At 32.1% G+C, this 11,245-nt stretch overlaps 2 protein-coding genes across 6 annotated transcripts in view; one reads left to right on the plus strand and one right to left on the minus strand.

Annotated features, from left to right (window-relative positions):
* Positions 1-5,047, plus strand: part of nonC (serine/threonine-protein kinase Smg1) — an 89,044-nt gene extending 83,997 nt beyond the window's left edge. For 3 of the 4 annotated variants that reach the window (XM_074141219.1, XM_074141208.1, XM_074141239.1), the window contains 8 exons: positions 8-165; positions 264-428; positions 2,061-2,208; positions 2,528-2,688; positions 3,254-3,419; positions 3,504-3,635; positions 3,843-3,949; positions 4,233-5,047. In XM_074141219.1, coding sequence (XP_073997320.1) covers positions 8-165; positions 264-428; positions 2,061-2,208; positions 2,528-2,688; positions 3,254-3,419; positions 3,504-3,635; positions 3,843-3,949; positions 4,233-4,310 — 1,115 coding nt within the window. In that variant the 3' untranslated portion in view covers positions 4,311-5,047. The remainder of the gene's footprint in view (positions 1-7; positions 166-263; positions 429-2,060; positions 2,209-2,527; positions 2,689-3,253; positions 3,420-3,503; positions 3,636-3,842; positions 3,950-4,232) is intronic. The other variant, XM_074141229.1, reaches the window with a different exon arrangement.
* Positions 5,048-6,897: 1,850 nt separating this feature from the next.
* LOC141460876 (uncharacterized) lies at positions 6,898-10,888 on the minus strand. 2 transcript variants are annotated; one of them, XM_074141301.1, is made up of 3 exons: positions 10,749-10,888; positions 9,314-9,551; positions 6,898-7,840 (listed from the first exon to the last, which is right to left on the minus strand). In XM_074141301.1, the coding sequence occupies exons 2-3, from the start codon at positions 9,542-9,544 to the stop codon at positions 7,712-7,714; spliced, it is 360 nt and encodes a 119-aa protein (XP_073997402.1). In that variant the 5' UTR covers positions 9,545-9,551; positions 10,749-10,888; the 3' UTR covers positions 6,898-7,711. The 2 variants fall into 2 exon arrangements, with proteins under 2 accessions (XP_073997402.1, XP_073997411.1); XM_074141310.1 differs by lacking the exon at positions 10,749-10,888 and adding an exon at positions 10,019-10,159.
* Between the last annotated feature and the right edge of the window lie 357 nt (positions 10,889-11,245).

Raw genomic sequence — 11,245 nt, forward strand, 5'->3', positions numbered from 1 at the left:
TTTATAGATCGAACAGCATTTATGATTGAACTTCGCAAATCAATGAATGCCTTGCGTGGGTTGCAACCGAAATTAAAGGAAGCTTTAGAACATCAGAATTCCTTAGTGGCAAGTGCCGAACAAAGACTAAAATGGGCAGCTGGTGCTAATCCTGCCCTTAATGAGGTATATTTTTATTAATTAAATAAATATAATACATTTTTTGCACCATTATTGATCTCGTAAACAATTTGATATATTTTGTTAATTTTTACCCATTTCAGGTTATGTCCGCTTTTGAATCTGCAGTTGCGACCAATAGAGAACGTATTGAAGCTGAAGTGTCATTAGCACTCACTGTGGCCAATATGAGCAGTAATGTACTACAACACGAAGTTCTTAGAACTCCAACAGCGGAAGCAATGGCAAATGATTGCTCTTTTCTTAGGGTATCAATAATTTAATTGCACTCAATTTTCTCTTACTGCTGTGTAGAGATGAATTCTATTCGTTTCAAATTTTCAAACATTTATTGAATTGAATTTTAATCGGAAATACTTATTTTGAGGTCCGCTGAGCCAGAAAGGTAGTTTGGTTGTGGAAAATTCTGTGTTTTTGTTTCACTTTATTTCCATCATGCTCCACTCATTTGAGCACTACATGAAATTTACAAAATACAATACAAATTTAAATATGACACAGCTAATATTTTATATGAATAATAAATTTACGGACATAATTATATAATTTAAACATGGTTATTATAGAATAATTATATAAGTTTATAAATAATGTAAGATAAAATCATGGCGGAGATTCAATACAGAAGTCAAATAAAGTAATTCAAATTCTTATCACAATTATAAAGGCATAACATAGCTAACTACTTAAGTATAAGAGAAAAATGTTTATTTCAGTTCGCTCGCTTGACTTTCAGAGAAGCGTGGCAATAAAGAAATATCTGGAATTTAGTTAGTTTGTCCCAAAGTACACGTTTTTAGGACTAGGTTCGATGAATGGACCTTACAAATATATATTCTCTCTCTCTCTCCCACCCCCTTCCTTCCACTCAGAAAGGGTGTTTTGTGTGTGTGTGTGTGTATTTTAAGTGAACAGCGTACCTCAAAAACGAAAAAGTTACCACCTTGGGAACCGTCTTGAAATTATCCTTAGAGATCCCTTAAACGGAAGTAACCAACTGAAATGCCACAATAGACTCACTAGATCACTGTGGCTTAGGTAAACTGATCAGTCTGAACGATCAATAACGATTTATTGCTTTCGTTATCTTTCCTCGGAATCACTTTAAGTTTTTTCGTGATTGTTGATTTTTATGGAAGTTTAGGGACTCCTCTGTAATGTTCCATTTCAGTTATTATACGATTTTACCATCTGTAAAATTTAGTAGCAATTTAATATTACACTTAAATTCCATCTTTAAAGAAAATAAAATTATAGTGTGAATATCATAAATAGATTCTTTAGTTTTCCAATGCTTGATTAAAAACATACCAGCGGGTTTTCTTTAATTTGGGGAAGTATATAACTAACTTCCTTAAAAAAACCTAACCACAGGTGTACTCTCTCAGAACCGATTCAAGTACAAAATCTAAGTAGGGATAATCAAAAGTTTTAAAAGTAAAACGTTATCAGTTAATTGACTAGTAGTATTGAAACATTCGATTGATATATTTTATATTAAAAAATTGTTGACTATCCGTATTTATTTTATGTACTAGGGATGATACTGAGGAGAGGACTTATAAAACTGTTAGATGCCTCGTTTCCACTTTTGTTACTTTCGTTACAATACATGTTTCCCCTCAATAACACGAATAGCAACTAAATATTTAGTCAAAATTAATAGCCTAAAAAATTTGTCAGTTTTTTATTTGGACGAAAAGCAGTAAGAGAGAGTTGTAGGAATGTTTCACAACAAAGATGAATTGTAAAAATGACTTGTTGTGAATCATTTAGCGTACTTTTAGGGAGAGCCATTAGTTTAGTGTAGATTATATTAAACTGAAAATGTTCACAAGTAATTAGTTTCACTTTGTAATAGTAACGTTTTTATCATGCAGCTAGTTGAAGAGTGTAGGAAACTGCACATGTACTTAAAGGAAAATCCTGTGGCATTATCTTCAGCGGAAGAAGGACTTGTAGCCCTCATTCCTCCAAAAAAGAAAATTGATCAGGAATGGATTTCTAAGGCAGAAGAATTAATTTCAGGTGATATTTCAACATTCTATTAAATTAAGAAACATACAATAATTTTTTTATTATTTAATTTAAGGCGGGACAATATCTGAGGTTATTGGTGCCCAGAGCTTTTTCCAGTGCACTGCTGGCCTCCAGACAGTGTTTTCTCGTTAAAGACAACACTGGCCATCTCCGGACAGTGAGTTGTAAGAAGCTTGTAGGAAGAGAAAATCTAAGGGCTTACAGCTGGATTCGAAGCCAGGGTCTCCGGTTGGAATCCAGCATACGCTAACCACAGAGCTAATTCCTTTCCTACACGATATTATTATAATGCATTTATTTGTTTTAGAATCTGTACGTAAACTAAAAGCAGAGTTAGAACCTCAACAAATTCAGTTACTGGCTGCGGAAGATTGTGTAAAAAATAAAGCTACCAATATTAGGGTTGCAATGGCTAAGCACCATCGTATTATTGCTGACATTAGAACTTTATTAAAAACTATGGTGAAGGTAAAATTATTAATAAAAACTCTTGTAATATACATTTGTAACACTGTTTCTGTCTCAGCTTAAAAAATTTTCAACTTGAAACTTTTTCATAAAATTTAATTCTTATTTAAAAATTGTATTGATAGTGAACCATATACTTTGGTGGTAACACAAAGCTGCAAAATAATAAAGTCATTGGGATAAGTTTTAAGATAATAAGATAAGGGCAATATAAGAATAAAACTGACGACAAAGTGGAATCGATATCCCGAGGTTATATACAGAAGAAGAAGAAAAAAAAAACCTAGAAAAGGTGCAAATACGAAAATATTTCGATTTACTGATTTGGTACAAAGGATCAAACTCGGCATTTTTCCACAAAACGTATTCTTTTTTTAGAATATATAAAATATATATATATTGTGTTTGTGTTTGAGACTTATAAGAGTACCTTGTGCCAGGTAATGAAGCATTCAGTGCTTCTTATGTACTGAATAGATTATCTTCACCAGTTTTTCGTAGATCCTAGGCGATATCTTCTTACCTTGTATTAAAATTACTTGAACTGTAATTTTTTTTTCCGCAGTATGAAGATGCAGGTCTAAGTGGTTTAGAAAAATATTTAACTCGGTACAAGAAATTTACGGATATGATTTCGAATATGACAAAAGGTTTAGGCATGGCAAAAACTCTTACGGCAAATATAATTGCATCTGCTCTGGAAGAAACAAAAATACTTCACTCGATAACTGGTGAGTTTTAGTACTTGATAATGAATCAAAATTATATTTTTTCCACTTTAACTCTTAAATTTTTTATTTTTATTTTTACAATAGATGAAATATATGGTGAGTTGTTAAAATTTAGTGTCGGCGAAAGTCCAGTTAAGAGACCTCAACTAATAAGACAATCTACTGCAGTGTATGAATCACCTAAGAAGGAACCTAAAACTAAAAAAAGTCGAATAGGTAATTTTTTAATTCTTTGACCAGTTGAATGATCAGCCAAATTCATGTTAAATTATAAAAAAAACATATAGAACTAGTTTAAAAAATTTAATTTCAATTTAAAGCCGTCATTATCCGAAGTCAATAGCGCCAGGAGTTTTTTTCAGTGCATGTCAGTGATCTTCCGATGCTGTCATTGTAAGATGTAAATATAAAAAACTGTTGTAGGTGTTCAAGAAAGAAATGCATACGCAATGAGTGTTTGGAGACGAGTGAAATTTAAACTTGAAGGAAGAGATCCAGATCCCGGTGTAAGATCTACTGAAAAGCAGCAGGTACTAATAACTTTTCCACAAGATAATACGTTAAAAAAAATTAATAGCCCTAGTTTGTGAATTATGACTAATTCTGAAAATCCTCGAATTGGATGTATTTCAGAAGGTAACAAGAAATTAGAAAAAAGATATAACAGTTGTATCCAAATTTTGGTTATGAGTATTGAGAATATGTTTTTTTTAAGGAATTCCCTTGTTTAGTAACTTCTTTAATATTCAGTAAGAAAATTTATATATTGTTAATAGTTTACATTAAGAATTCTTTTCTTTACTTTTTTTTTAGGTTGATTGGGCAATATCAGAGGCGACCAACTTAGAAAACCTTTCGCTGCTATACGAGGGTTGGACGCCCTGGGTGTGATTCGTCTACGAGGGGGGCATCACCTCCCGTTACAATCAGGCAAAACTCAAGAAGAAGCTTGTCATGGAGGCTTACTTACTTTTTCTCTTTGTACATCTGTTAAATTCGGCGGAGCATGCCTTTGCGTTGTGTGCTCGCAGGGTGAAGACCTCATTTTTGTCTAAAACAATGGTCGATTTGTATGAACCCTAAACGCAAGTGAAAAATCAGTTCTGCCATGGGATTCATTGAAAGCGCCAGATCGTGCAAAAACAGTCGACAGCTACGAGCGAATAGCACAACCATCATCATGAAAATTCCTAAATTTAATTTGCGCGTGAGATTTGCTCCGGCCTTTACGCTCGTCTTATTAACAGGCGGAGGAAAAAGGCTGTCGTCGCAATGGTATATTATATCAAAATTCCGATTAAAAAAAAAAATTAGTTACAGGACAAAAACAAAAAACATAGATTAAAGTAAACAAATTCATTAATAAAACAATAATAAATCCGATATTTTATCTTTTTCCTCTCTTAAGAGAGCTGAGCGCTAACATTTACATCTAAAAAGAAGCGCCAAGAAATTAGAGTTATTCTTTAAAGACCCCTAATTCTTCCCATTAGCTCCTCCCTCTTTTCTCTCCCTTCTCCCTGACTATCACAAAAATATACTTAGGTATTAATGACCGGCACAGTTCTATCTTATACAAAAATCTTCACAAAGATCCATATAGTTGTTATGTCTAAGTAAGCGCACAACCAGCAACAAAGTTATTCCTCCTCCTGTATTTTACACCCCAGAACTTTACTCCATTCTATAAGATTTCCCTCAGTTTCCATCTGTCTGTAATACTATAATTAGTCTTAGCTCTGTTTTTGTTTTGTTTTTTAATGTTTAATTTCAAATAAAGTTTATTTTCTTTTTTCATTTCATTGGTTATATCCAAAAATAGAACATGTCGTTCATACAATTTTTAAATATCAATTTATTCTAAAAAAATTTCATTTGTTTCCTTTTTATTATTTAAATATATTATTTTTTAGAATGAGTCTACATAGTTACTGATTTGGCGAAATACAGTTTGCTGTAATATTTATTATTCGCATGATGTTTTCTCTGATTTTTTTTTTTGTCTCCTATTACGTGGAAATATTTTTTATTAAAAAAATTACATCCAAAATTTTAAAAAAGAATTGTTTTACCTCTATGATTGTCTTTTTTATGCAGTACCAATGAATACTTCCAATCCTTTATTATATTGCGTTTAAAATTTTCTACTGATTGAGGAAAGTGAACGGAGACTGTTTAAAATGTATAATAAAAGCAGTTACTACCTACAAGTACTTGCTTATTAGCTCACTAAAAGAAAATCAAGTTTTAAAATATAAATCTCCAGTAATTTTGGTTTGTTTGTTAATGTACTTACCGTCATAAGTTCATGCTTACCGAGATAATGCTCTAAACGAAAATAATTCAAAATTAAAAGTTACGACACTTCTACGGAGTTGAAGTAAAATTCACTAGATTTCATTAATACGTCGAATATGTACTTCCCTCTTCTTACACATCCCTCCCACAATAAAAAAAACCTTATGTGAATAAATATAAATATACTTTACTCGAGAACTTAAGACTGCATAACTACACTTAGGACACTCAGTACTGAATTCCTCAGAAACTGCATACAAAAAAGTAAAACTATCACTACCACTATCATATTTCTAACATGATGATTACTAATATTTCAAACATGCACTTGGCGTATCCGAGAAATTCTAACAGGGCGGCCTTAAAGGCCTACGCCACGGCGACCCCATGAATTTCAATACAAATTTCAAAAATATAAAAGTTGTGTAATAAGCGAATCGAACAGCACAGACTTGTAGGTCTCGTTTTTTATTTACGCCATTTAATATTATTATTATTTGGAAATTTGACAAGTAACATTTGAGTTCTATGATCAATCATCAGTTTCTACAAGTCTAGAAACGAGCTAATTTAAAGACGGCTTTTTAAGGGGAAGTTTTAGGTACCAGATCGAAATTCGTGATAGCGAGTTAAATTTTTAATTGGATACAAGTGCCTAAATATCTGGAGTGTAAAAACAGAACTGTAACAAATGTCGGAGCAGATTGTATTCACCTAGTTTAAAATTTTATCAAATTCTGAAAGCTAAGTATTTCAAAAACAAGGTAAAATATAAAAATCGGGAACATCAACTTCTAGCTCAATTAGTTATATACCCCTACATCATATTTCATGGCTAATCTGCCCGCTCAGAAGGCCAAAAAAAAAAAAAAAAAACTAGCTTCAACTCTTGCTCAAAACTAAATTTGAAGATTTTTTTAAAGACTTGTTGGAATGTTTTTAGGAAATTAATAAGGTAAATCTGATTATCATCTAACCTAATAAAAGCAGTGTTTTCATCGAAAATTTAATTTGCAATTTTTGGTTAGGAAAGCTGTTGACCAACAAAAACCAACCAAACCAGTTAGTTACTTTTGCTGATATTCGTCAGACGAAGTGAATACAGATGGAGTTTCATTGCAGTATAGTATCTGTTGCTTTCCCCTAAGCAGATCTTATAAAAGAAAATAAAAAAGGCACCTTTCTTCATAAATTTTTATTTTTCATCTTTAGGTAACAAACAATATAACATATGTGTTAAGAATTTTTTACATTATGAGAAAGCTAGTTTTCTGGTAAAAATGAATATCTATGTACAGTACATACTACTTTTAGAAACCCTGTGACAAAATTATGGTCCAAATCCATTTTTGAAAATGTATCATTTAAAGACTTATAGGAAAATTCTCAAGTTTACAGAGGAAACTTAGAAAGTCACAGCACACACGTTTGTTTTCAAAACTTTGAAAGAGGAAACTTCGTTAGAGCGTATACATGTAAATATATGTGTAAATGAAGCTCATGAACAAGAAGGAAATATTAATTTATATTTCTTTATCTAGTTCTTACATTGTCTTATTACTTATCAAAAATATATTCATTGCGCCTCTCATGAATAGTTCATAAGTTGAGCAGTTAGTTTCACATTTTGAACAAGTTGTTCATACTAGCTTTTGCTTCATTTTCAAGAATCCAAAATTTAAAGTTGTTCTACCAATTCAAATTAATAAGTAGTATTTTACTAATTCTTAAAGCCAAATTTGGGAATTTCTTCCATTGTTAACAACTATTTCTCCACTGGCATCATAAATAAATAAAAATTATATAACAAAATATTTTCTTGAAAAAGAATAGGAAATTATTTTCTAAACATGTGAGCAAACATAATTAAAAACGAACGTTTCAAGTTAGATGTTTCTAATCATTTGAAATTTCATTATACAGTAATGATAGATAAGTTCCTAGATTTAAATATCCTTATCTTGTTAAAGTTTGAGAAAGTTGTAGGTGTAATTTTAGGAACTCCTTACCTCTGTCACATTTACCGAAGGAGGGTGTTGAATTCTGCAAGGTAATGATAAGCAGCCTGGCCAAAACATAGTAAAGGAATCTCGAGTTCGTTCTGCTTTACGCCTCTCTAAAGCCTATCAAGAATAAATTTTGTCAAGATAAAAACACAATTATTTAAATTTTATTTTTATTTATTGAAAAATTTGTAATTGCAAAAGATTGCATCTAGTAAATGTGGTAAGTGCAAAAGATGAGTGCAAGAGAGAAACAGCTGTCACTGAAACCCACCGAGACATTTACAAGTTTTAAGAAATGAGAAATATGCAGGCGATTTATATGAAAGGAATAAAGGCATTTAGAAGTAGAATTGAGAGAGAGATGAGAGTAATTAGATCAATGATAGCGCTTAGAGTTAAAACTGAATGAGAAAGGAGAGCGATATTTTTCATATTTACAGAACACTTAATTGGAATGTTTGTAGTCGGTGATAGAGCGAATGTTAGAGCTCCTCACTTCTATTCATTAAGTCCATAAACATTTCAGTACAGTATTGTAGATGAGAACTCTATTGTTTATGTAACCATTAATACAACAATTTCCAATCAGTCAGACGAGTTTTTGTCATTAACTTATTATCAATTTGTCTGTCACGTAATAGTAATGTAAATTCGTCGTGGTGGAAGCCCAGTCCACTAGCGATCCAGTGACAAAATTTGAGGTCAATAGCTTGCTGACAAGATTTAATCATGTAAGTACTGGATTACCATATGGAAATAAATTCACAGAATATTACAATAAAAACACTTCCTCTCAATAAAGGAAACCATTATGTAATATTTAATGAAATCTTCAATTAAATTTAATTAAATTCACATATTTCAGGCTATCTTTTAACTTGAACTCCATAAATTGCCATTTTTATTCAGTGTTATTTAGGACAATTCATTTATCAGCCAAGTTTCTTTTTAACACAAGAATTTTTTTTAAAAGAAAAAGTGTTATTCTACCTTGTATTTATTAACAATATGTGAGTGCAGAACCACTTATAGATGTTAGTACTTTAATTATTCTTTATGTCTTTTCAGAAGAGTTCAAGAACCTATGTAATATTTGGACTCCACTCTTGGAACGAGAATTGAGTCCCTGAAGTTGCTAAATCAGCCGAATCAATCAATTTTCAGTACGTGTTTTGGAATGCTGTTTTTCTTCCAGTAAGAGTGATCAATAATTGAGAATATTTTTTTTGTTTTTTTATTAAGGCGCGTCAGCATCGTGAGTTATTGGCGTTCTAAGTTTTTTTTCAGTGCAATGCCGGTTTCCAGACATTGTTCTATAGCTACAGTAAAATTGTCCATCATAGGACGAAAGCTCATAGGAAGAGAAAAATATAAGGGCTAGTCACTGGATTAGAACCCGGGATCTCCGAGTGGGAATCCAATACATTGATTATTTAGATTGAGAATGATTATTATTGATAAGTTGAATCTAATGAATTAATTCTTGAAATGATTCTTAAAACTGTTCCCTAGGTTGTATTGCTTTAAACTGATTAATATTAGGTTGCAAGAAATGTGTCGGCTAGAAATTAATGACTATTTTTTCATTACCTGCCCAACACTTTCCCTGGCAATGGCTAAATGTCTCGCTAAAGTTTCAGCTCTTCCTTCCATATCATCCAAAGCAAGAGACGTTCGCTCAACAAGCGTAATAGCTCCATCCTGAACGTTACGTCTTAACAAACAGAGCGCGGCCGTTGTGCTGGCTACCAAAACTAGTGCCATTGCTGCAACTTTAACGCTAGCGGCTTTTGCTAGAGCGCCTCCTACAGCCAGGTGCATCTTCCCTCTATAAATAAATTAATACTGTTACTTAGCTTATATTTATTTCCTGACAGACGAATTATTTAAGGTGGTAGGCCATCGCTTCTCTCTTCCAAAATATTCGTTTTTTTATTTATTTTCCCGGTCTTTTTATTTTTAATAATAACTAATAATAGTCTTTTTTTAAAAATATTTATGTTTAAGAAATAAACCCACATGAAACGCTTTGGGAGCCAGTCCTATCCAAATTGCTACGTTGTTTCTCACCAACGTAACCCCCTTTATCTGATTACAGTAAGTACGTAATCATAAGTCTTTTCATTCGCCTTACTAGACCTACTCTAAGTTGTATAACGAAGTAATCTTTATTTTACCGGCAATGAATAAAAATATGTCCCTTCTTGTTATAAAATTTTTATATTTTGTTTTCAGACAGATCACTTGAAGAGTTATAATCTAAAAAATCTGGTGTTAATGCTTGCATTACTTTCCCTTCTTACCACTCTCAAGGTTCTAGAAAATTTTCCTCAAATTCCTTTGAACATTTGAGTCAATTTAATTATTACCAACATTAGGCAGTTTGTAACCGTAAATTATACTACATAGAACCAGCCCCTCACCGAGAACTGCCTAAAAACGAATTTTCCTGTAAAAAATATAAATTTTATTAATATGGGTGCAATTTATATATGAAGTTTTCAAAAAAACCTGGGAGCCTTTGTGTACAAAGATACTTCCGGTAGGAGAATTTTCCATAAATTTGTTTTTGGCACTACATCTCTACCCCTTGACAGTCCACAGGAGATCGTTCATTACAGAAAAATGGCACAATTGAGGGAATCCACCTACCGCCTCTATCAGAAGTATCCATCGAATATTTGGCAAAATTATTTCAGGTAAAGATTGAAAGGGCTGTCAGGTTAAAATACCTACACCAAGTTCTTATAAAATCTTTTGTATACAATTTGAATAAAGACATCTTATTCTATTCTATTCAAATATTTGTATTATATACATTTTTCCAAGGGAAAATTAAGAATTATTGCAGAAGTAGAAGAAATAATCTATTCATTGTGTTAATAACCAAGTTGTCGATGCGCCATAAAAAAAAAATCTATTCATACCTTTGAGCCTGAAACTTGTCTAGGGAAGTGCTTTGCTATAGGCTTTATTTCTAAGAAAAATAATGTCTGAATCATGTGTACTTTGTACATTTACTCACCCTGTAGGAGGAGCAACAAGCCGAGTTAGTAATTTGGGCTGGAGCTGGACTGCAAACGTAAACGTACAAGTACGAGAATTATCAAGAGTTCCTCTTTAACTGAGAGTGCGCGATCTTTTTGCATCAGCTGATCGATTGTCCATTTACGAGCGTTTCCTTTTGATTGTATTTTGCAGATGAGGTATCATTAGGAAATCATACCACTTTAGGAGCTTAGCTTTCCACAAGTTCTTGATACAATATTTGCCATAAAATAAAAACACTCAATTCGGCAGGTAAAAGAAGAAACAAATTGAAATAATAAATAAATGTAAAGAATTTGTCATTTAAAAGAAATTATTGTAATAGCATTTTAGGAGGGAACAACCTATTTATAATCAATTTATGATATATTCCCTAGATTATTGTTTTGGTTTAATTAACTGCCTATTTGCAGTTTTTGTGAACGAATTCAATCTGTGGGACCCAGAACCTCAAAAAAAGAGTTTCCGTACACA

Source organism: Rhodnius prolixus, unplaced genomic scaffold (assembly GCF_049639745.1).
Source record: "Rhodnius prolixus isolate KJV_2025 unplaced genomic scaffold, Rpr scaffold_1, whole genome shotgun sequence".
Classification (NCBI taxonomy): Eukaryota; Metazoa; Arthropoda; class Insecta; order Hemiptera; family Reduviidae; genus Rhodnius; species Rhodnius prolixus.